The sequence below is a fragment of the Grus americana genome, chromosome 13 (genome assembly GCF_028858705.1).
Source record: "Grus americana isolate bGruAme1 chromosome 13, bGruAme1.mat, whole genome shotgun sequence".
In the NCBI taxonomy this organism is placed as follows: Eukaryota; Metazoa; Chordata; class Aves; order Gruiformes; family Gruidae; genus Grus; species Grus americana.
The window spans coordinates 14,559,683-14,586,419 of NC_072864.1; the positions used below are offsets into that span (position 1 = coordinate 14,559,683).

At 39.7% G+C, this 26,737-nt stretch overlaps 1 protein-coding gene across 1 annotated transcript; it reads left to right on the forward strand.

The window, feature by feature from the left end:
- Window positions 1-1,064: 1,064 nt before the first annotated feature.
- On the forward strand, window positions 1,065-26,443 carry GPT2 (glutamic--pyruvic transaminase 2). The gene is made up of 11 exons (XM_054840458.1): window positions 1,065-1,827; window positions 12,364-12,453; window positions 12,831-12,939; window positions 15,559-15,692; window positions 17,707-17,950; window positions 18,697-18,776; window positions 19,340-19,476; window positions 20,200-20,374; window positions 21,159-21,314; window positions 22,369-22,481; window positions 23,704-26,443. The coding sequence occupies exons 1-11, from the start codon at window positions 1,486-1,488 to the stop codon at window positions 23,792-23,794; spliced, it is 1,671 nt and encodes a 556-aa protein (XP_054696433.1). The 5' UTR covers window positions 1,065-1,485; the 3' UTR covers window positions 23,795-26,443.
- Window positions 26,444-26,737: the final 294 nt, after the last annotated feature.

The window sequence follows — 26,737 nt, forward strand, 5'->3', positions numbered from 1 at the left end:
AGGCGGCTCTACAAAAACAATTCACAAATAAGCCTGACTTACAGCCCAGGCACTTACTCAGAGAGGTAACATTAGGTCATAGGAATATTCCTGAGTGAATGATCCCTTATTCCACTCTCTGAGCACAAACAAGGAGCCTCTTCTGGGCACCCAGGATGGTAAAACGGGCCTTCTCCTCCCCAGGAGCAGCGAGAACGAGAGAGCATTTACTTCTCTCTCCCCCGAATTCTGCTGCTGTTGTATTTCATGGCAGATCTCCAGTCATTTGCTATGAAAGCTGAACCGAACCCAAGAGATAAAAACATTTTCATCATCTGGAAACAATGAGGAAACTGTGAAAGAGGACCGACTTGTTCCTGCGGGAGGGAAGGATCAGGAGAAAACGCTCCCCTGGCAGGGTGACAGCGCGAGGGATGCGGCTGCTGGCGTTCAGTCTCGCTCCCTGGTCTCTACCCGACTCGCTCTCCAGCAGCCCAGCAACAGGTGACCCATTTGCAGCCCCCCTCCCCGCTGCACACTAAACCTCACGCTGCATTTCTAACGCCACCGCGAAGCTGGGAAATGAGAGCAGGAGGCTTTTTTGCCCAACGGACAGAGGAGAATCAGCGGGGGCAATATTGCATTTCTCAAACTGCAGAGCAGAAAAACAAATGCAGACAAAGGGAGCGCTCTCTGTCGCGGGCGGGCAGGCAGCGGCGGGCGGCGGCACGACGGAACCCGCCGCCGCCCGCGCAGCGGGAGAAGCAGCGACGCGCTCCCCGCCCGCCGGGGCTGCGGCCACGGCCCCCGCCGCCCCCGGCCCCGTTCCGGGGCTTGCACTGAGAAGACTCGGCTTTGCCGTTCTCTTAGGAAACGCCCCGGATTTGCCCCCTCCCCGGTTCCCCCGGCATCTCCAGCACCGGGAGCGCGCCCCCGCCCGCAGGCGGCGGCAGACAATGCGGGACGGAGGGTCGGGCCGGACCGGGGAGGCCTGTGGGTGCGGTAGTTCCCTGCCCATCACCTGATGCTGTGGGCAGGCGCAGCCGAGGGCTGCAGGAACTACAAAACCCGCCAGGCAGCGCGTCTGGCAGGCTCGCTGGTGCAATCCACACCTTAGCACGCCTCGGGGCCGGGGTAAACGCTGGCAGGGGCGGCTGCAGGCGCTGGCTTTAAGAAGGATGGTTTTACCCGGGACTCTTCCGGAGCACTAGCGCGGGCACTTCTGCTGGGGAGAGGCAACGCTATTCTGATGCAATGGTGGGATCTATTGCTCCTCCGGTGGCATCGCAACACTGCAAGATCAGCTGTATCCATTGCAATTAAGTTTGCAGGATCTGGACATGAGAGGATCGAGCACGTACGTATAACTGTGCCACCTCTTCGGCATTTCTTCTGACTGCATCTCTTGCTCGCGTGTGTCTTACTAGCTCCCGGTTCTGACTGCAAAATACACCGATCCTCAGCACTAGTATCCTTAATCTTGCTTTGGGAACTACCTGGAAGACCATGCATCGATTTGTCTTGGTTGCCAAGCAAACTGCGGCAAGCCTGGGCTGCAAAGGGCCGGGGGTCGGCCGAAGCGGAAGGAAAGACATGGCTTTGCGCTGCGCCGCTTCGCTGGCGGCGGGGCGGCAGCCGCGGTGTCCCCGGCTCCAGCGGCCGGCGCGGGAAGGGACGGTGCGCTGGAGCAGCGCTGCCAAGGCCTCCGCGGTGAAGATCAACGAGAAGGCGAGCAGGGAGAAGATCCTGACGCTGGAGTCCATGAACCCGCAAGTGAAGGCGGTGGAATATGCAGTGCGGGGCCCCATCGTCCTTAAAGCCGGCGAGATCGAGAAGGAGCTGCGGAAGGTGAGGCAGGGGCGGCCGGGGCAGGGCGGGGCAGGGCAGGGCAGGGCGGACTCCCCGCCGCCCCGCTCTGCGCTGCCCGCTCCCGCGGCGTGCCCGCCGCCGCCCGCACTGGCCCTGCCCCCGGGGCACTCCTCCGCCGCCGCCGCTCCTGATTGGGGCGTCGGGGGGCTCGGCAGGGCCGCGGCCGGCGGTGGGGCCGACGTGGCAGGCGGTGGAGCCGGCGGGACCGCTGACACCCCGCGGGGCTGAGACGCGACCCCGTAGAAGTCTCGGGAAAGCGGGCGGCCGGGGGAGGCACAGGGTCGGCGGCGGCGCGAGTGCCAGTGCAATGCCTCGTACCAAGCTAAAAACTGGCAGACCACGAGCAGCTTTTCCCCCCGTCCCTGCTGCTGTCCGAAGCGCTGGCCGGACGCGCTGTCCCCGCGGGGGGCCGCGGGAGCGGCCGGGACCGGGCCAGGGCGCGCAGCCGCCTCCCGGCCCCGCCCTGCCCGGCCCCGCTCCTCTCCGCTGCGGGACACCCCCTCACTTGCGCCCCTCCACACGGGAGGCGGGAGAGGCACAAAACAAAGAAACCCGCCCTCCGGCTACTGTTTATCTCGTGTCACTGATTGCGTAAGGCAAATACAGTATACCCCCATAAAGTAGTGTTTACATTTCTTCAGCCACTTTGACCCTTTGCTGCAATCCCACGTCCTTTGTGTTATACAAAAGGGTGACTGACCAGCTTTCATCATACCGATAGAGCATTTAAAACATCCATTACGGTTTTAGAGATACTGCCTTCGCCGGGGCAGGGAGACACCTCTGAAACCGCGATCTCCTAACTCGTGAGCTGGACCCGGCTCTTCCCAGTCACTGCTCCGCAGGCTCAGCCAACGCTCCTCTGCCTCTGGGTGTTCCAGAGCCGGAGAGACTAAAGCTTTCTGAGGAGACCACCCATAGTGTGCTGCTCTTTTTTTTTTATTTGCACAAGTTGAGGTGCCTGAGGACAAGCCTTCAGAGCACAAACGTTCGGTGATGCTGCCCAGAGTTTTAGGTGGTTAGCGCTTTTAGGAGGATCGGGCAATAAAGCCTGATACAGAATACTCCTATGGGTCTGGGCCAAAATGTACTAAATAAAGTATCCAAATCAGTCAGTGCTTACGTTTTGTTCTTCTTATTTTTTTTCTTATTCCTTATCTTAAGACGTACCATTGAAAAAGCAAAAAACCCTTAGCAATTCAGGTGTGGCTTTTTGCTTGTACTATTCACATCACCGCTTCCCCTGTCAGCATGAGGACTCACTTTTGTTTTGAATAAAGCATCTGGCATAGTTACTTTTCTATCTTTTCAAATATTATTCCCTGGCTTTACTGCTTTAGAAAGTCTAGCTAATACGTTATTACAGGTACTGCAAGACAAATTTGATTAGTATATGTAAAGTGCTTTGAACAAAAACAGTGCCATAGCAATGCTAATGAGAAGAGATTATTTTAATTCTTTAGTCTTTGTGTTACTTGCTTCCCCTTGTTTTAGAAGGTGAAGCATGTTTTCAGCTCACTGTGTATTATATACATCAATTACTTATGTCTAACTCAGTAATTATTAAAAACAGCTCCTTTTTTAGAATTCTACTTAAAAACTTTAGAGTGGTGATGGAGATTTCATTTCGGAACATTTGTTTTGATTTTTGCCTTACAGCTTGTTTATAAAGGTGTCACTGACTTTTGGCAGCTAGGTTCTCTAGTGGGTGCATTTTCCAGAGCATAAAATCTTCCAGTGTTCTCACTGAGTATGTTTGTTTTCAAGTTAGAGGGCAGGAGATATTACTTGGCAAAACAAACATAATATGATCTTCACTAACTCCTCCCAACTCCCCTGCTTACTTCAATTACCAGCTGAGTCACCAGCAGACAGAATCATCTTCTGTGCACTTTTTAAAAAATGCAAGAGCAAGTCATTGCCAATCACTTTATTAAAAGATTGTTATGGCAGTTTTGTGCCCGCTTACATGGCATTTTCCATTTAGAAGTTTTTTTTCTTGAACCAGTCTCATGGAATATTATCAATGGCTACCAGCAGTTAGAGACATGTGACTATGCTCTAAGATGACTAAAGCAAACAAAAACCTCCCTGTTGGCAGAGAAGGAGTACAGTACTACTGCAAAAGTTAAGACAATGTACCTGCAGAGAACACTAATCAACTTAAGGAAGCAGCTGAAAGACTTTCTTTTCTTCCGCAGTGCTCAAGTTATTCATTCCTCTTTGCCTTTCTGATAAAAATACTGTTATTCCTGCTGTTGTTTAATCAAACTGTCTGGTAAAGCCTTGAGTAGTACCTAGGGTCCTTATAACTGAAATATTACAGGTTATCTAAATGTCTACTTTTTGGTCTCAAATTGACTTCTGTATGATCACAGGTCAATGGCACTTCTTTGTTTACTTTTAATTAAAACTGGACAACTACTTTTTTCATCCCCTTCAACCTTAGCTCACAGAGTTAGATCAACCACCGCCAGCAGCATTAATGTGAACTGATTAAAAAAAAGATGCTGAAGCGGTTGTCAGAGAAAGGTGATGCCCCACTGCATCTCTAGATCCATGATTACTCTCCCTTGACAACAAAAGGGTTGCCCCATAGCAACTCTACTACATATGCAGGAGCTTTGCACAAGCATGAAAGCATGGACTCTATGGTACGACATGGAAGCGCTGCACTGGCTGGTGGTAGCAAGAGCAGGCAGAGGTGAAGCAATGGTATACCCACTAGTAAATCTGCATTTGTCCTGTTCTGCCAAGATGCCATTGGGTCATTTGTTTCTAAACGAAAACCATCTTAAATGCAGTCATTGTCTAATCAGATGCAATAGGGGCTCTTCCTGTTTAAACTTGGTTCAATTCAGTTAGACTTCATACTTGTGTAACTTTTACAGCTTGTTATGTAGACTATAAAATAACCACTTGAAGCTGTTTGCACAGTGTAAGCTTTAGTCTTCCTTGAGTTTTGTTCTGCTGTCTCAGATTCTGAATAGCAGTTCCTCTGTTATTCTATCTGGCATTTGCTTCTTTTGTCTATTAACTGCAAATGATTACAACAGGAGCTGTAACTCCACAGTGCACATAGAAAAAAGGACTAAAATGTTACTTGAGAAGTCTGCAACTAGGCAATTTAAGGGATAGTTCTTTAAAAAAGTAAATAAAAATGAGGCATTAATTTCAGCTAATGTGCTCAGGATTAAGCCAATGTAAGTGACAAGTTAGAATACTCTATTAAAGCCAAATAAGATTGATTGCTCAGGAGTACTGATGGGTCATGTTGTACTGGATTCGTTAGGTTTTGTTGGCCTGTGACCTATATTGATCTAGGTGGAAAATCAAGGTTTTGATCTACATTAAGTCTTTCCAGCTGGAAAACTTTATGTAGAATCACTTACTTGAATCACTTCTCTGAATATTTTTTTTTATAATTTTGAAATTGCATCATGCTTCAAAAGTGAAAACCTGATTTCTCTTCCCCTTTGCTCATCTAATAATCAGCTGATTCTGGCTTACTAAGGTGACACATGGAGAAAGAACTGACTTCAGCCATTCTCCTTGGTGTTTCTGGAAACTTTTTAAAGCAAACTAGAGCACAGGCATATTTTAATAAATTATTATAGCCCCAATAGAACTCAAACAAATACGATCTTTTTTCTATCACCTTTTTTTTAAACTTGCTAACAGATGGCCACCATGTCAAGCATTGACTTGATATTTTAGACTAGAAATTTTAGCCTGAACATGAATTCAATGCAAGAACAATGTAATCTCTGGACAGAGCCCTTCTCTTTACTTAATCAGTAATAACAAGCTAGCTTTATCTTTACATAGGCAGCACATATACCTGATTTATTACTTTGCATTCATGCTAATTTTAACTGACCTTGTTATGGAAAGTCCCTTCATATCTGTTACTCTGATTTCTCTGTCCACTTACACTCTCCTTTTTCCCCTATATCCTGCTTAGGTTTTACATAATGTCAAGTTCTATCTCAGGTTAAGTTGGCTTACACACACTTGCAAAGCATATGCATATTAAACAGCATTTTAGGATCTGCAAGTCAACTCATCTCACATTGGAAACTGTGCCTGGCTTAGACTAAGTCACACAACATTAGGTCCCTGTTCAAAACTTTCAAGTTACTGAAACAGAATTGTCCAGCAGAAAGGGGTAGAGGGATTGTATGCAGAGAGACATTGGCAGCATGTAGAAAGTTCCTTCAGATCAGCACAGGTGGTTGCATATTCCACCACTGGGTCTGGAACTATGTGCCTTTAATGGCCGTATACAGTCTCTACACAATGAAGTCCATTTTTTTCTGAACAGTCACTGAGTCTGACTCACTTTTACAGCAAAAGGGTTGTACACTCATGTGCCCATGTTTTTCATTTGCATAGCTATTGCAAATAGGTTCCTGTTGTATATTTATTCTTCAAGTCACTGGTTCACTCCCTACATTTCTGTTTAGATCAAAAACCTACCAAAATCCCTTTTACTTATGTAGCTATAATCTCAGCTTCTGAGGCGGCTTCTACTAAAGTATTTTGGTGAAGACTGTAGAGCTTCTTGGTTTTTTACTAATTCTTCAGTCTTTTAAATTGAACAGAATAAAATCTGACTTAGAATCCAGACTTAATTGTACATGTGAGTTGACTGTGTCCCTGTGAGTTTAGACAATGACATGCAAAAATATAATTTGACATGCCAAGAAAAAGATACAAGATTGACTGGTACACCCAGTAATGAAAGATGTTAAGCTTAAATTACCATCCTATAATTTTCTGCTTTGAATACGTGACTGTGTGCACACTAAGAAACTATCTTCCAGGCAAGAGCATTTGACCTCATTAAGACTGAACTGTTGTTCTTCAGTTGCCTGTACATGTTGCATACAGAAGCGAAGCTGTAGTAAAACCCATGTTTTTTAACGGGGGAAAACTACCACAGATGTAGATGAAAGAAAATAAATTTTACAAGTATGATTACCAACATCATATGATCAGAAGCACAGAGTCCACAAGATCTACTTATTTGATCTTTTCTTGTAAGCAAGAAAGCAAAGTAGCAAAATCTATGCAAAATAGCCCTTTTCCAATAGGTCTTCAAGTTAAGTGGGTCCTAATGTCTAATCTCCTTCTAATGAGCATTATTTTAATTCTGTCATTTACAGTCACATTAAAATCTAGAGCTTTATTCATACAGACAAAATTTCTGAATGCAAATGCACTTTGAACAATGTATAAGGCAAAAGTAACTTGAGGACAACTCCTGTTCTGTAATCCCTGAATCAGATCTGCCAATTAATGGTCAGCCTCACTGATTTTTTCATCTAATATTAGGGGGCATGCAAGTCATTACTGCCATTTCAAGTCAAAATCCTGAATTTGCTTTCTCCTTCCTTCCAACAACAGTTCATGTCAGCTTGAATTACACATGCATAACACAAAGACTTAGTCTGTGGTAAGCAGGTCAGGTTTATTTTTCTGCTGCGAGCTGTTTTAATAAAAAGATTGGAATGCTAATTCGGGTCTTCAAGTCCCTGTTAGTTAAGGGCCTCTGGGTAGTGCTTTCTTGGCCCTTTGCGAAAGGGAAAAAAAAAAAAAAAGGCAAGCAAGCAACTTGGCTACTACAGTGTAGATCTCAACTATGCTGAAATGTTTGGTTTTGCCAGCTCTCTTATTATACAGCTTGTTTGTGCAAGTCACAGCAAAACCAGACTTGGCTTGTGCTAAGGAAATAGCACAATGTTTCACAGTGTGATGTTATTGCCTGATAACCATTAAGAGGAGGCACAAAACAATGGCTATGAAAATGAAACAGTGAGGAGCAGCCAAGAGTGGACAAAATCTGAAATTCAGAAATAGATGAAATACTATGTTATTCTTCTGGGATTAAAAGCACCACATGTTTTCATGGCCTCCTCAAGGGAAGTCTTTTCAGTTCTTTCCTATCACCATTACCAAATCCAAATCACACAAGCCTCTCTACAGACTGAGGGTTTTTCTTTGATATTTGCTGAAGATTTTAGCTTTAAGTCAATTTGCACCCTTCTTTACTCTTTCTGGGCACAGTGTTATCTTGCAACTTCCCAGCATTCTTAGATGGCACCATTGTAAAGGGAACCTCCAGGCATACTAAAACTCCTAAGAGACAAAGCAGCTCCTGGCAGTGCATTGCCTTCATGTTAGTTCTTTGGGAGAGTGTATGTTCTGGCATCATATCCTTTCTTCGATCAAATAATTCTCCCAACACTTCTTGCATGGTGACTCTCTCCTTGAGAGACAGCTCATCATTTCATACTGTGCTCCTTAACCTGATGGATTTCTTGAGGCCATGGGGATATCTAGGGGAAGAGGAAGCTTCTCCAAACCTGGTTAACTACATAAAGATTTGTATTAACTCTGCACCAATGAACTCTGATTCACATATGAAAATCCCTTCTCCCAACTTTGTGTGATACTTAGAACACTGATACAGTTGTTAGAATAATCCTGTCTGACCTGCTTCAGGTTTCAGAGGCTCTTCATCTTGTGTCTTAAAGGACTGCATTTCCTCCAGGTAGAGGAGAAGTAACTGCTGAAGGAGCTAATTTCCAAAAAGCTTATTTCAAATCTGGGAAGATTCCTTTATTCCATTAAAATCCTTTAATTATCAAGAAGACAGCAACTGGGGAAAAAAATGAACACATTTTTGTATTTTCTGCTTTACATCTGACTTTGAAAGTGCAAGGTGGCTTCTTCAGCTTTAAAAATGGCTACTACAATTAGTCCCTTTGCTAACAATTTCAAAAGAATGACAGAAGATTGGCTTTGTTCCTAAGATGAAGATGGATCATGTTGTTAGGACAGTGTGAGGTGCCACCAAAGGCTTAAGAAGGCTATAGCAGTGCTTGTTTTGTAGGGCTGGGGATTGGTTTTCCTCCTTGATGTGGATCATACCCTCTTCAGTAGACATGAATATCAATCTGGTACTTACTGCTCCAGAGTGTGTTATTAGAGCTCCTGTTCTGCAAGCTTCACTTTTCCAATTCTCTGCCTACTGGCAGAGGCCAGTTACAATCCAGTCAGACTGCCTCTAGAACACACCTCGAAAGCCTGCCTGTACTTAGAGAGAGAGAATATGAGAGAGTATGAGAGAGTATGAGAATATGAGAGAGAGAAAGAATATGAGAGAAGCGGAGAGAAGCTGTGGGGGCAGCTCTCTATCACTAGAAGAAAGCAAAACAATTCCAATGGCCTAGTTGCAGCCCCCCCCGTATGTTCCTTGGCTTGCCAGGGACTTAAATTGTCTCAGCACAGGCATGTTGCTGACGTGGTCAAAGACTGCTTAGCTTTCTGCAGCGAAATAAATCTTGCCCTAACAAACTATGTCCTGTTGCAGCACTTTTCCTGCTGTTCTACAGCCTGATGTTGAGGTTATCAACATCACATTCACACTTCCTCCTTGCATACAGATCTTTTCATAGACCTTCCAAAAAGTATTTGACATTAATCTTCCCTTGAATACCCATGCAAACCAGTGCCATCACCATAGGAGAAACCTTGACACAAGTAACCAGTGACTAATGCCACTCTGTCTTAAGGATTTGAGTAGAATTCCACCTTGAACTCATCTGCAGAGTCATAGGTACTGTCTAGACTTCTCTTGATGCCAGCTTCTGATATCCTTGCTTTGAAACTTGGACTCATTAGCATTCGACACTTTTTCTTCTCTGTCACTGCTTCCTGTTCCTTCTTTCTGAAATGTTAAGATGGGACTTTTTGTTCTGGAGGAATCAAAACTAAATCTGAACAACTTCTGATATTCCTTCTTTCCACAGAAAGACTGGAAATCAAGTAAGAGAAAAAGATGAAAAAACCCCAAGTAGTCATAACAATTTTTTTCTAGATTTCACTGGGAGGAGATACAGTGAATCTCGTGAAGATAATTCTAAACACTTGTTGATATTAACTCATTGTCAGGGAAGGCAAAGGCCCCAGTTATTTAAAAGCATCTCTCTTTTTTTAAAAGACAAAAAGGGCAACAGCTCTTGTAGCTGAGACCAAGAAATACAAGTTAGTCACGAGGACCACAGGCCTTTAGGCAGGTATGTAGGAACAGTGTGTACAACTGAGAAAACCTAATTGTTCCTTCTCTCCCAGGATTTTACAGTAAGATAACTGTTACGTATGTTTTGATATTTTCTCCAGATCAATCATTTTAGAAGCAAAGTTAGTGTGGGGTTTATGGAGTAGGTGAGGATTATAAACTTGCAGTTGATGCCCAGAGGCAGTGATGGCATGAACACTGAGTTTGGCACTAGCAGAGATCAGGATGGTATCGATGCTAATAAGCTATGACATTATTTACAATAAACCTGACACAGACACCAAAAAGCTCTGTTACATTTGTTGTAAAGGCTCTACCACTATAAAAACTCCAAAGGTACCGGATACCTTTAAGTATTTCACTAATCAAAGCAGCAACTATTTTTTCTTACAGATCACAATAGTATTTGTGTGCAAAACCCATCTAATTTGTCTAACATCATGTATTTATGTTGTTAAGGGGTTGGTTTGTTCTGTTTTTAATCTGGAAAACAAGGTATTTCTATTTCATCTTATAGCTAAGAACTGCTATGGTTTTTTAGATTGCCTGACTTAAGGCAAAGAAAGTATCATCCCTTATTCTTTAACAAATTTGTATTACTGTGCAAATCTAGTGAGACTGATTCAGTTTGCTGTAAAAACGACCAAATGCAGCCAAAATCTGTGAGATTTTTTCTTAATTTCACACAATCTGAATTTGTTGCCCTTCTACATGTATCTTTCTTTTCCTGCTTATTTGTAAATTAGAATGAAACATGTTGTGCTGTCAGTGGACCCCAGATAGTTTGAAGAGAACCTATTTCTAGCTGTTTGCATTACTCACAAATTGCTAAACTTATCCTCAGATACCTGTAATCCTTATTCCTAATTCCTTATTTAAGGTTGAAATACAACTCTTATTTAGGCACTCACTTAGATCAGCAAACATAAAAGCAAATGACTTGATGGAATCAGTGTGTCACTTTCAATTATTTTAAGTGAATATTTTTTTTCAGTTCCTGCTAAATTTAAGGTCATATAACATTCACCATTTTGAGTCAGGCTCACAGAAGTCAAGTTGTCTTGTTTCAATGCCATTTCTAACTACTTATTTAATTTCAAAATAAAAAACTAAATGCTATCAGTTATATGATGGACTGGATCTGTAGTGGGGATTTGAATCACATTATCACATAACCTCTCAGCCACATCACGCAGCTGTAAACCTCCAAATCTTGGCATACCTGGGAATTTCTGTCCCTGGTGACTACTAATATTTTAGTCATTGTTATCTTTGCACATCTGGGTTCCAGTCTGTCACTGAAGTGCAAGACATAATCCATGGTATAAAAGCAAAAATCAGCTAAGGCTTGCCAGCCACATATTCTATATCCAAATCCAATAAATTGCTGTAAATACATGGGCCAGGAAGAGGCTTTGTGAGTTCAGTCCACAGCCAGAGCAGGTTGTTATAGGTAATTTTGTACAGAAAACTAATCAGTCTAATTTTGCAGTTCATTAGTCCACATGAAAATTCTGTCACTGTTAGAAGGCCTCCCTACTATCTGCCATACTTAAATATATATTAGAAAAACTATACATTTTTTCTTGCCTCACTTATTCTTCTTGTAATGTTGGCCTTTACTTTCAGGTAGTCTTTTTTATTTAAATCAATGGTGGTTTTTTTCCTACCAGTCAGTTCCTTGCCTTTTTTCCCTTATTTTATTTTGGTTTTTAAGGAGCTATGATTGCTAATCAACATTCATCAACTGTTTTCCTTCTGTTCTCATGATGTATTCAGTTCCTCACGGGAAAAATGGCTGTCTGTTCAGATTTCAGAGATTAGGAAGCTTTTAAATATTCATGGAGAGTATTTAGCACTTCTGCTGTTTATCACATAGACCCTCACTATGATATACTTTGTAAAACATCTGTATATGGAAAAGTGGGCTCATCACACAATGAATATTTAATCTAAATAGAAAATAAATAAGCAAGCAGTATCTTTACTGTTTTTACTCTTAAAAAGTACTAAAGGTCTCGAGTTTTCTTTTGTTGGTGGATTTCTCAAATGTCCTCAACTGTTTTTAGCTTCTTGACCAATCCGTCCCTCCCTTAGGTATATCAAACAAGTTGCTCTAATACTGACAATTCAGAATGCCTTTTTTCATCTTTTCTACTTCAATGCGTAGTTTCCAGGCAAGTCAATCTCTTACTTGTAGCTAACAGAAAAAAAAGCCAGCCTATCATTTAAAAATGTGTCACAGTCAGCATCATTTCTGTAAAGCATTTAAGATTTACTGGTAGTATTGTTTAAGAAATGCATTCAGCTTTACATTAAACATTCTACCTATTCTGAGATTAGGCACTGTTTAGTTACAGCTATATGACAGATACCAAAAAAGAGGACCTACTTTGGCCCTAACAATACATCGTGAATTATCTCTTTAGGGAATCAAAAAACCTTTTACTGAAGTAATTAAAGCCAACATTGGAGATGCACATGCAATGGGACAGAGGCCAATCACCTTCCTCCGTCAGGTAAGAATATTATAAAATATTATTCTTGATTTTTTTATTAATTACCCAGAATGCCTTAAAATCTGTCTGATGTCTGTATTAGTATAAATGATTCCCTAGATGCATAGCTCACTCGGACACCAATCTTCACTGTCCGTAATACAAATAGTTAATAATTCTAAGCTGTTTTTATCAGCAGAACTTGGAACCCAGTAAGATTTCTTCACTTCTGTAAGCACTACCCTTAAAAAAAAACAACTGAAAGCTCTTAATCAATAACCTCTGTTTTAAATTAGCTTGTATTTGTCATCTTAATTTCCAAGGAAAGTTAACAGTAATATTACCAACTTAAAATTACCATTGAGAAGTGGCCAATTTACATTTTCTTGGCACTCCAGGTAGTGGCACTGTGTACATACCCAAACCTGCTGGACAGCCCAAGTTTTCCAGAAGATGCCAAAAAGCGAGCCAGACGGATCTTGCAGGGTTGTGGAGGAAACAGCTTAGGTAAGTGTCTGTTTCAGTTGCTCCTGTTGGTATTAGAATCAACAAAGGTAGTTTCAATATCTGCAGTGCTGAAATTTCTTAATTGTGTTTTATATGATTACAAATCAAATGGGAGATGGCCTAGGGCAAAATGATAGGGGAGAGTTCACCATACGGCCTTCTGATAAGCAGTGACTAATAGTGCAAATTTTTGATGAGACTTGTCACAGAAGAGGAGAAGATGAGGATTACACAGTTATGGAGCCCTCACCACAATAACATCTAGACGAATGCTAAGCTATTTTGTATTAGAAAAGTATGTGGCAGAGAGTACTAGTGAAGCTTTGTTACTGTTCTTATGACATATGTTAATCCTGGGCTCTGATAGCTATGTCTCCTGCTATGTCTAAGTGAGGCTGTTCATAATTTTATCATCTCTAGATGTTTCTCTGTCAAGGAGTCTACTGTCCCTGTAATGATGGTATCAACAAACAATGTATGTCCATCTCAGCTGATCCAGTTCACAGTCCTGTATCTTAATTTTGAACTATCAGTCCCAGTATGTTTATCAGGTTATGAATTGGGGTATCAGAAAGTCAGGTATCAAGGCAATAATGATCTGCAAAGGGAAAGGTAGTAGCTTTTTACTTAGCGGTGATAGTTTTAACTGAAGATGTCAAAGCCCGATTTCTGCAAGGTAAAATAACCCTTGAAAGAACTAAAGAACTCTGTCCTTCAACCACTGCTCCTGCAAGAGTATACATATAATATACACACAAATAAGTACAAATTTTGCATATTCAGTAGAGAGGAAATGGAAGAGACAAATTATTTTCCATCTAGCAACTGTGCTGCCTACTTGTACCTGAGAAATGCCACTAGAATTTGTACTCTGCAGGTAGTGTTACAGGTCAAAAACTGATCCCTCCATGTAGCTTTAAGTGCTGCGCTGTGTTCTAATAAAACCTTATTTTCGAAAACATTGTCAATCCAACACAGAAGTGGCACTACTACATATGGTTAAGCTATTTGAAGCATTGTACCCACATCTATACTGGCCTATTTAAATATATTAATTGCAAAGTTAATATGAATGTCTTAACCTCTGGTTATGAACTAGAATAACCTCACTTCCAATGTACGTTCATTTGGCAAAACCTTACTCTTAGTATTGAGTCTTGCTATTCCCAGACCATGTATGTATGAAGGCTCAGACATGTCCTCAGCTTCTGTTGTGTTCAAATACTCTGGGATTCCTTTGGCATCACTTACTTTGCGTGTGGGATAACTGTCATATCTTTCCAGGCAGTTGAGAAATTTACCCCCCTCCTATATATAAAAATATCTAATATATGCACATGCAGCTTTTTTGGGTTGGGGTTGATTTTTCATTTCTTTGCATCTCACAGTGCAAACAGATGGATTCGAGTCAAAGCTATCAGCTGAATACAATCAAGTGTAGAAGACCTGAAAATTGAATTCAGGTCTTCTGTATATCCTTACTGAGTCATAAGACTCAGCCTTCAATGGAGCACAAGACAGAACGACAGCTTAGGTTTGTTCTCTCACTTTAACAGCAGCTTCTTAGCTGTGGTCAAAGACCCAAGTATAGATCCAATATAACTTTTAGTTCTGTAAAAGTAAATGTTTAGGACATCAGGGAACTTTGTGCCCTGAACTACCATTTTGTCCAATGCAATTGTGCAGTACTTGCAAAGGTTCTTTGTCTTTATAAATTATGCTTTCACAGAAGTATTATCAGGCAGACTACTAGCATATAACTGAGTGATGAGAGTCAAGTCAGGCACAATTATTCCACTCCACCCAACAAGCTAAGAAGATTCTGCAGCTTCATGACAGTGTTCAAAATTAGATATACAGTTGTCACTTCATTGTCCATCAGTCTTAGGCTTCATAGCTTGAATCCATTCCTCACCTTGGCTTAGGCTTATTTTTACTCTATATTTGTTGCACATGCTCAGCAGTGTTGCACACAGGCATCTAACATCTGACTTTATTTAAGATTATTAGTTGTGCTCTGTAAACTGCACATGAGGCTTATAGACTGGGGTGATCCTAGATGTTTCTGCTACAAGTAAGTGAAAAGCGGTTGTGGGAGATGCTGTGGGGGGACAGAGAAGTGGTTTAGTATTTTTTGGGTTTCAGATTGTGGGAGAAAATGGTATTATATTATTTTCATATTGCAAATAGAAGTTATTTTTGTCATGGATTTGAAGAAGTTATTTTCCTTTCTATTGCACATGCTACCTCTGTTCCTTCTTCCCATTACTTAAATAGGTGTTGTTTGACATTCTGAAGTGGTTTTCAACATGAAGAAAACAATAGTGAGATAGCTAAAATGGGATTGCTGTCCCAGACTTTAAATCCTACTTCTTAGCAGTCCAGTATATTATAGTGGATACTTATTATCTCTGTCTAATTGCAAATGAATTCTTTTCCTCTATGAACAAACCAACTCCCTTTCCTACTCCTTGAAATAAAACCACACGAATCCTGGGGATCCAAAGCCATCATATATACAAACTACTTCATACAATACTAGCTCAGGAGTTTTGCTAGCAAACAGAAAATCTGATGTTCATTGTACTCAATTCTCATCTCATTCTTTATTTTTCGCAGGATCTTACAGTGCCAGTCAAGGTATAAATTGCATCCGTGAAGATGTTGCTTCATATATTGAAAGAAGAGATGGAGGGGTTCCTGCAGATCCAGATAACATATATCTTACCACTGGGGCAAGTGATGGTATTGCTGTAAGTGTTAAAATTAAACCTGTCTTTTCTTGGTATAAACTACAATTTATCAGTTACCTTTGGATATACAGATCTCTCTTGAACATCTGGTCTCACAAATTCCTGTGAGTTTGATCTAGCGGATACTGAAGTCACATTAAGTGGATATTCAATATACCCAGTTATGTGGATGTAAGGTGCCAGCTAAGAAACAGGCACATGGAGACAAAGTCTTTTAATATACATTACCTTGTACCTTTCATAAAGGTAGTATAAACTATGTAGGTGCCTAAATATAAATTTAGGAGATTCAGACCATTCAGACTACATAATGGTGTCCTCAGTGGATAAGATACATAAGCACTGAAGATTAGAAGGTATGAATCAGTGGCAGAGAGAAGAGGGAATGACCTTGGATGTGAGAAGTCTCAGCAGCTCTTCTTCCTACTAAACTCTCTGCTAGTGCAGATTAATGACAGTGAAAATCCCAAAGATCTATTTCAGTAGCCAGCTTGTTTGGGAAAAACTTCCGGTTTTGGCTTCAACAAAGGTTCAAAGATGGTCCTCAGTTAAGACAGGAATAACTGACTCTATTAGATTTTTCCTTTACACAGAGACATTTACTTATATTACAACAACCAGCAGTTCTTTGCTATTATTAAGGTAGCCTTTTATAGCTTGTTTGTAAAAGGTTTTTTTTAAATGACATCTAGTGGCAGAGCTCAGAATGACAATGTTCTGACATGAACAGTTCTCCAGATGTCTTTAGTGAATAGGCTTTCCAGAGTTTATGGTGCCAAGCATTATACTGGCAGCTTGTCAGGAATGGCAGCATACCATATCAAATCTGTACCATGCTTATTTGATTTCACCAGTGATGAAAAGTCAGCAGTACAATGAGTCTCATTATTTGGCGCTTCCAATGATAAAACAACTATTGTTTCATAACATGGGGGACAGAGGGTGTTAAAGAGGTTTTAAATTTCCATTTGGTCCTGATTATACATTTTGGATGCCTGATATTTTTAAACTAGTGGTGGGTACAAAATTATGTTGATTATAAATCATTAGACTAGCAGCTGAGTTAGTATGTGATGAGAGACACAGAAAGGCAGATTTTCTTCTAGAACCAATGAGAAACTTAAAGGACACAGCTGTTATATCTGAAGAGATATTGTTGGTTTTACACTATTGATTACAAATTGATAAGTATGCCTGCTTTGATTGCACCTGTACTTCAGAGTTCTCCCTTAATTATAAAGGCAAGAAATCTGTCCACTTACTGTACCAAATGCACTCTTTTATTTAATTCACATTAAAAACCTACACATAGACAGACGCATAGCCATTTGACACAGGTAAATCCTCTGGACTGACCCTAGCACAAGTATTACATTTCTGTCTGTATCTTCTGGGCATAAACTACATATGATACATTAGATTTCCATCCCAAGACATACAGACTTCTGGTCTTCTATTACTTGAAAATGAAACCATAATGTGAGTCTCTAGCTTTGTTCCCACCTGGCCACAATTGCTCCTAATCTAAAACAGGGCACTGTCTTCCAAAGGAGAACCTCCACAGGCCCAGTTCTAATTTCTGGTTTTACTTATTGGCCTCTTCTGTTTAGTGAGATAAAATGACTGGAAAACAACAACTAGCTGAGGCTTCTTTGCTTACAACTGGGCACAGTAGAAAAATCATGATCTTGATATTCCCATTTCCAACTTTCCCTCTAGCCTTGTGCTCAGAATGTTTTTCCTAAATTTTGCAGTTGATCAGACATGATCTTCTTTAGAAGCCATGACATGCAGAAGAATTCCATTAAGCTGAGTTAGACCATCCTCACTCAGCCAGCAACACCTTGAAATAAATAAATGCCCTTTGATATGAGAAAATGACTGTATGCCTCTAGAATAGAAATCTATCTTAACTCTGATTTTTTTTAAGAAGGAAGATCAGTAACTTATTCTAGAGTATACTATTAATTATGGTGGGTGACTCTTTTTTTTTTAATTACTATTTTTTCCCCAGACAATTTTAAAGATCCTGGTCTCAGGAGGTGGAAAATCCCGAACAGGAGTGATGATCCCTATACCACAATATCCCTTATATTCAGCAGCCATATCTGAACTAGATGCTATCCAGGTGAACTACTATTTGGATGAAGAAAATTGCTGGGCTCTAGATGTGAATGAACTTCGCCGTTCCTTGAATGAAGCTAAGGCATATTGCAATCCAAAAGTCCTCTGCATCATCAACCCTGGAAATCCCACAGGTCTATAGTAATTTTGTTTAATGGACGGGTTTTAAGACCAATTTTTTTTCCCTTTTCATTCATTTGACATTGCAGGCAAACCCTAAAAACATATCAAATATGTAAAGCTGAATTCTAGAGATCAGTGTTCTAAGCAGGACAGTATGTCATACTTTTAGAAACCTATTTTCAGTATCATGGAACTCCCAGGATTTGGGAAGAGAGGAGGGAGCAGGTTCACTTCACTGGATCCCATTTGAAGCCACTGCTTCCACTGAACTTCGCAGACTTGTGGAATGACTTTCAGTCACTTTTGGTCTTCATCAAAGATCTTGTCTCTGACATGACCTTTAAGAGGCAATAACTACAGATACACTCTGAACTCAGTCACAACCACTGCCTCCCTCAGAAGAATTTAGTTTTTTGAGTAGTTGAGGTTGATTATTGAGAAACTAGCTCCCACTTAACCATCATGCATGTACTTCAAATGACCAGTTATACACAGAGTACACTTAGTAAGTTATTGATGCATTACTGTCTCTCACACTTCCTTTGCTTGAGATGAACTAAATTACCTTGAACCATAATTCCTAAAAAAATGTTCTTTAATTTCACACTTAGTGAATTGAATTCTAAGATTCAATAGCACTTTTCTGAGAAAGAGGGATATCTTATTCAAAAGCTAGTAGTCTAACTAGGTCTGGGTGAAGAAAACTGTATATATGTGCTCCACTAACTTTCTTCTTACTTTAAAAATCAAACTATAGGACAGGTGCAGAACAGAAAGTGCATTGAAGATGTGATACACTTTGCTTGGGAAGAGAAACTTTTTCTTCTCGCTGATGAGGTAATGGAATATTCCGTTCTCTCAAAAGCACAGCTCTGTATGTATGCGAGGTGTAATTTTGTTCCATGTGTGGTATTGGTATTTTTTAAGTACAGGGAACAGATTCTCTGTTATTATCTTAAGACATGAACAAACATGCAAGATTCTTAATATCAGAGTATTAACATGAGAGGTGGCTTGATCTGGATTTGAACTAGAGAGAAAGTGTAGGGGGGACAAGCAAGGAGACATAAGGAAGAACTTTGCTGGAACTGATGTAAAAACCTATGTCATACTCAGACCACTTCAAATGAAAGAAACAGGAGGAAAATAAATTTAAACATAGAAGTAAAAGTTGAGTTATACAAAGAAGCTCACTGTTCTTCCAAAGGCTAAACTAGTAAGTACGGCCACATGAGTTAAAATGTATCATTACAGTAACTATTACTTCACAAAGAATCTTGTGTCTTCTAACAGCTTTGAGCATTAGCACTGTTTCTTCAGTTCAGATCTGGCTATCTAAAAGGCCATCTTTTATCCTTAGTTGGGGGAACAGAGCACATTAATGTCTTCTGACTGTTCAGGTTTACCAGGACAATGTGTACTCTGAAGGATGCCAGTTTCATTCTTTCAAAAAGATTCTGTATGAGATGGGACCCGAGTACTATAACAATGTTGAGCTGGCCTCTTTTCACTCCACCTCTAAGGGATACATGGGCGAGTAAGTCTGCTTTAGTTGTTTGTTTTTTTTTATTTCATCTCACCTTCCTCATTAATCTGGTTGGACAGCCGTTTCATGTTAGTGACCTGAAGGTAATCTACTGTCTTCTATTAATTTTAACTAAAAACTATTAAGAAAAGGAAAACAAGCATTTAAAGCACAGAGTAATGGAATAGCTCAGTGGTTTTCAAAGTACCGAATAATAAGTGTATTTATTTCAGACACCTAATGCCTCAGTTCCACAAAGGTGAAATTCTACAGTCCTAAACTGGATCTGTGATAAAGGAAAATACGATCTCTGACATTCAAGGGAACAGCTCAAGAATCACTGGGATGTTTGATATTACAAATGTTTGGGTTTGGTTGTTTTGGGGAGGAAGAGATGGAAGAAAAAGAACTTTCTGATTAAATGAATGCTAAATTAATATGCTACAGACATATGCTCTTATTCTGAAGAGCAAATAACCCAAGTTAATCGTTACCTTGCCTAGCAGGGAAGCTGCATGTACACAGATTTCTCTGTATGGGATATTAGGGCATAATGGCATATTATTTAGTTCCATCTTGAAACATTATCAGTATAGCAGCTGTTGCAACAACCTGTATGTTACAAATTGCAAGATCCTCACTAATTGTCTCTCCACTTCTGCAGTTATTTTCATTGCTTTTCCACTATTTATACACACAAGGTTAACTGATCTTTTCTGTTCACTTCAATCCCAGATGTGGCTACAGAGGAGGTTACATGGAGGTCATTAACTTGCACCCAGAAATTAAAGGACAGCTTGTTAAGCTGCTTTCTGTTCGCCTTTGTCCTCCAGTCTCAGGACAAGCAGCAATGGATATTGTAGTGAATCCTCCAATACCTGGAGAAGAATCTTATTCACAGTTCATAAAGGTCAGCAATAACATGCCTGTTCTTTTGTGCACTTCCTAAACCTATCGTAAATATTGTTAACTCAAAATATGCCCAGAGACCAGACTTCTTTCTTCTCAGACAATCCTGTACTAACACTAGTTTACGGAACTATGCAAGGTATTTTAAATTAACTACCTTTAAAAATATTTTCTATTCCTTTTGTGGTTCCTTTGTTTAGGAGCCAAAAAAAGCTAAGAAAGCATTACCAACTCAATTTTCTTACTGATAAATTCAACTTTTCTCCTGTGTTTAGCATGACAAAAGAATTACTAAATAAGATTTGCTTTTAGATTCAATACAGTTATAAAATCAACCTTGTTCTTAGGTATCCAATGCCTCTATATACTCAACAACATGGTATTCTGTATTAAAATATACATATAGTTTCTCACTTGTAAAACTGAAACTGAATCTGGCTTAAGAAATTACAGTACTGAGTCAGATCAAAGGTTCAGCTAACACGGTCTCTAAAAATAGCCAAGAGTGGATGCTCAGAAGGAAGAATGTAAGAAGGCGGCATGCAGATAGAGATTTCTGCAGGTTACTGTTTGTCAACACCACTTTGTAGTTGTATCCTGCTAATGCCGTTTTGCATTGCTGTCTGTAAGAGTATGACTGGAATTAGGAACATCATTTGCTCTAATAGCTCAGCAAATCCCTAAAAGTGCTTAATTTGGGGAAGGCTTCTTGAACATCATAATTTTCTCTGACGTTTTTATTGCCACTTCAAATATGTCAAATTTAACACCTTCCTTTTAAACAGGAGAAGGAGTCTGTTTTGAACAATCTTGCCAAAAAAGCCAAATTAACAGAAGACATGTTTAACAAGGTACCAGGAATTCACTGCAATCCACTTCAAGGAGCTATGTATGCCTTTCCACGGATCTTTATTCCTTCCAAAGCTGTTGAGGAAGCAAAGGTCAGTCAGTCATTTCTACCTAAATCCATTTTAACCTTCACACACTTGTGCCTGCCACTTCCAATATTCCAGAGATAGAGTAAGCTCATGTAGTTACAAAAGCAGTACTTCATTGACTACGTATGATCTTAAATATAACATGACCTTTATTTTAAGAGAGGGAAACAAAACAGAGCATTTCATCACACTGGTAAGGCTTCCAGGTTGAGTATGTTACCCAAGGACTTCAGTTTTAAATAGATTAAGTCATAGGGTAGGCAAGTAGCTGGACCTGTTCAAATTCCAAATTGCTGCCCATGCCCGGGTTAGGTAGGCCAGCACGTGTGGCATGGGTTGTGAATGGCAGAGTGCTACTGACTCTGCAAAAGAAGCCCCATTCAGCAAGTGTGGGAAAGAGAGGGGGAGGTTTCCTTACAAATTTTATTTATGTACAATTCCTTTTTGTATTTGGGTCAGTAAGCTACATTACTACATGGCAAGTCTTTTTGTTCCTAACTAAGCTCTATTACCTAATGCGTAACATTCAATTTTTAAAGGGAATTTTATCAGCACAGCTGAGGACAAAAATAGGGCTGTTTTTCAGCTGATTATTTGATTAGGCATGTAACCTGTGTGTATTTAAGAACTGCCATAGTTATTAATCAGGTGACTTTCTAGCCAGCACATAATTCAGGGGAAAAAAATAGTAACTGTCAATGGAACTGGAACACACAGCTCTCAATTTCCCCTTGCCAAATGTCAGTGGCTTAGACTTTTGTGAGTACAAGTTTGAGACTTTTGACAAAATGTTACAAGCAAGTCAAGGAGAAAAATAAATATATCTAAAACCTTTCTTTTGAAGTGAGTGTTTTGTGCAGGCCTTGCTCCTCCATGAAGTACTGTTATTTAATTCACAGTGTGAACTGTCCCATTAACAATTGTTCTTCATCTTCTCTAGTAAATAGAATAAGAAACTAATAATGTAAGATAAGGTTTCAGGAAGAAAAGCAATCATGAAATTCTATATATTTGGAATATTTTGACTTCAGTAATTCCAAAGCATCTGTTCCCTTAGGCTCATAAAATGGCACCTGATATGTTCTATTGCATGAAACTTCTGGAAGAGACTGGAATATGTGTCGTACCTGGAAGTGGATTTGGCCAAAGAGAAGGAAGCTACCATTTCAGGTACAGTTTCTGTTTCTTTAAAATCAAATGAACTGTACTTTTTCTTCTGATTATATATAAAGATTTTTATTTCGGTTTATGCTGTCTCACTTTCTACTGGACATTTTCTGTGGACCGACAGCTAGGTCAAAGACCTGATCTACTAGATCAGCTATTCACATTTTCCAGGTGTTTTCACAGCTTGCTGACATAGTTTTATTCTATTTTTATACATGGACATTTTAAATGCCTTCTCCATGAATACAAACAATAATAATAGCTTATACTGTAATCTTAAAGTTGGCTAAGGCATTACAAAAATTGCCCTGCTTTCTTCTGGGGCAAGGGAGGATTAAACAATATTTCCATATGGAGAAACTGCGTGAAAGATGCTGTATCTTCCCTACAAATCAGCTCCTTAAACACGCTGAATAACTCCTCACTTTACCAAAACAAGAGGTTGGACTAAATCTTCTAATACCAAAACTGTGAACATAAACACTATTGCTCTTGCTTCCAATAAACAGCGCTTTACTCCAGCTGAGTCACTGATAGCTACAGTTTATCATGGAATTTAGTCTTGTTTGGTCTGAAGCAATATAACAGAGGGTACTTTTAGCCAAGCTAGTTCTGCAACACAGATAGCTGGGTTAGATAGCTGGGTGCATGCAGCTCCAGAAAAAAGCTAGTGTGACTCCATTCCTGTACCAGTGTGGGAAAAACCTTTTGTTCTGTAGTTCTTGCATACAGTCTGATAAGTCAACATGATTTTCAGATTATACAGAAGAAGGAAAAAAAGGACTAAAAACTGCAGTGTGGGATGTTGTATTGTTTGAATGCTTCTGAATGAAGTTTTCAATTAAAAAAGAAATGTACACTTACTCATAACTGCCTGCCCCTAAAGCTCAAAAAAATGAATATAATTTGGCATGACTGCCTCAAAAATGGAAACCTAGTTGCTGCTGTTTCTTACAGATGACCTTCTTTATCACTCAACAGAAAGTAACAATTCTTGAATTCCTATGTATGAACCAATCGAAACAAATTGCTCTAGTTTAATAGTATAGTTCAATTACAGCATAAATGCACAAAATAAGAGAATCACATCAAAACTGATATTAAACTTAACACATTACTTGCTGTGCCCAGAGATTAATCAATATCTCTGCAAAGATCACAGTTTAGTTTGTTTTGAAGATAATGTGGGTGTTTTTTTTTTCTTCCTCTAAATATTATTTTTCAGAATGACCATTCTTCCTCCAGTAGAGAAGCTGAAGATCCTACTAGAGAAAGTGAAAGACTTCCACATAAAGTTTCTTGAAAAATATGCATGAAACTACTGTGGCTTTTTCCCCTCATCCTCTCCCCTTCAAGGCGAACGCAGAAAATGAACAAAGATGTGCTGAGAATGTGCTGTTCATCTAATTTAACTAAATTCAAAATAGATAGATACAATCTCAGATACTGCTACAACTTATTGGACTATTAAATTTAATGTCTGGAATAGAAGACATTGTTACACCAACTTTTTTTTTAAGGGGAAGGGGAGAATGTGAAGACAGCAGTGAGAAGAAAGAGTCAGTAAATGATTTTGTGCCTTGATTGGAAGTTACATTCGTGAACTTTTGACTCAATAGGTTGAGGAAGGGAGTTGCTCATTAAAATTGTTGTGTGTGTTTTTTACAAAACAGAAATGCCAATAGCGATTGTTTAGCTATGAACATGTTTCCCATCTTAAAATTCAAAAACAAAAATTCAAAAGCCTACATTATAGATATTGTTCGGTTTATTTTGTTGTTGTTGTTAAGTATGAAGTGTTCTCCAAGTCTGATTAAGCATGTAGGTACAGTGTGCTTATTAAAAAAAAAATATTTGGCAGATGTGTGCAGATACCTTTGAACTTTTGTTAAAAAAAAATCCTGCCATCACAGCATAATCTGAATGGAATATACAGTTTTGATCAGAGGAGTGAACATGGTGTCTGCTCGAACCCTATTTTTATGAAACTGAAACATAATGAGGAGTATTAGCTTCTTATGCATATGCTATTCAACACGTTATCCCAGCACCAGATGAGAGCACTGAACACTTCCTCTCCTAACAACAACTCCATGAGTCTCCTGTTAACTCACATCTTTTATATACATGGAACATAGTAAGTTACTGTTTCAATGCAGATGTGAGTAGTGTCAATCCTTTCAAGTAGGGTAAAATATAACACTATTACAGAATCACTTTATCTATGGAGAACATTTGTTTGGAACCACATGACTGAGAGACCCGTTAGCTGGCCAAAATCCAGCTTGAACTGGCAAGGACTAACAAATGTTGTTACCAGGAGAAATGCTGGGGGTGGTTTCTAATGAAGGAAAAGGTATTTAAAGGAAAAAAGTCTTGCACCAAGCATAAAGATAACAACAGTACAGCTCACTCTTAAATCTTCCATAGTCATGCTGCTGGCTGAATGATCCTGAGTGCTTATTAAAACTCAGCTAAACCAGGTCGCTATCTAGGAGTACAGCTGTATTATGCTACTAATCTATGCCGGTTTCCCTGCACAAGGAAAGAAGGCTTCTGTTTCTCTAGAGTTGGAAGCTGGACACCTTCTGCTAGTACTGATAAAGGACTGAAGGAACATAGCTTCCAGTATTCAGCCATGAAAGCATTAGCATTTGTCAGGCTTAGTCTCAGCATTTACAAAGTTTATTCATTAAGAATATCTCATTTAATCTAGTCATTAATTTTAAGTTATTATTTAGAAGTAAACTCATTTTACTGTCTACTAGCACTTTGTTAGGCTGCCTTTGTAGCTGGTTCAACATCCTATGCTGATCCAGGTTACTAAAGCCAAGGGCTAGAGAATCACCATACGGATAAAGCATGTGCCAATCTGTTATGTGTGGAAGACAAGAGATGTTGCCTGTAATTGTCCTTGCAACAGCAGCTACTAGTCTATGACATAGCATTAGCAGTTGGTGTACTTCTCACAGTTCCTTACTGAAGTCTGTGAAGAAGAATTTAGTACTTCTCAATCACCTGCCAGTGGTCACAGGCTCCTAAATGAAAATGGCATGCTGCTACACAAAGTTACTATGAGGCTCGGAGAAAAAAAAAGTTAATACTTTTATCCTCAGAGAAATGGACTTCTGGGAGGACAGCAGACAAAAAACACTTATGTTGCTACTATCCATTGATAAATACAACCTTTCATCTGTTAGCACTCTCCACTTGGCATCCTTAATATGCACTAATAAAACAAATCTAGAAAGCAAAACTGTAGGAAGAGGACAGAATATTGATGAAAAAAGACGACAAACAGCACTTTCCTATTCTAGGAATGTGTCCAGATCAGATCTGGCTTTGGACTCGTAATGCAGTGTAGATTGAAGCTAAGATCTAACAATGGGAGTTAGAGTATTTTTTATATTTTTGTAACTACAGCTTTTTCATGGGGTAGTATTTGTAATCTAATAAGTCAATAGATTTTATATTAGCCTTGCATTTGCACCTGATACTTCTGGAAAAAATGTAAAGGTTTACAAGTTTCTAATGATAACTTACAGGTGTGAAAGGCTTTTTGTTTTAAGTCAGGACAGCAATTCTTACACTTTTAAATCAAAATATAATGGCATAAACTGAGTTTTTTCTAAACATTCTATTATGGTGCCTTTTATGTTTCTGACATTATAAGGGATAACAATTTGTTCTTGATGCATCTCATATGGAAGGGTGGTGATTTCTATTGTCCATCCACAATATTTGTATGTACTGTGATAAGGTTAATGTGCATTTTTGTGGAACAATCCTGTAAAGCTAAGAAAAGAGGCTTATTTTCAATGTCTTTGAAATATTTCATTAATAACAGACAATCCTTACTTTCAAATGCATGCTTCTAGGTTTGATTTTCCTACAGGTGCTCCTTATAATGGTACTTCAGATGTATGAGACTTCCAAATAATAAAGCACACATTTAAAAAAAAAAAGGCAATAGTTCTTCATTTCCTATGTCACTGAAGCAACACTTGCTGGATTGCACTAGGAGGCATTTAACTTCATGTTCAAACTAGTATTTACTTTAATCCATGTACCAGATCATTAATTCTTGCATCATTCCAATTTATGGACTTGAAATTTGTCAAACTTTTTTTTTTGTTTACCACAAAACTAGTCCTTATCATCGCAGAACTGTAGATAGAGATGTTTTATGCTCATAATTAATCATATCTGTTGTAACCAGGAGTTAAGCAAGCCAGACTTCTTTCTTCATAGAGAGGATC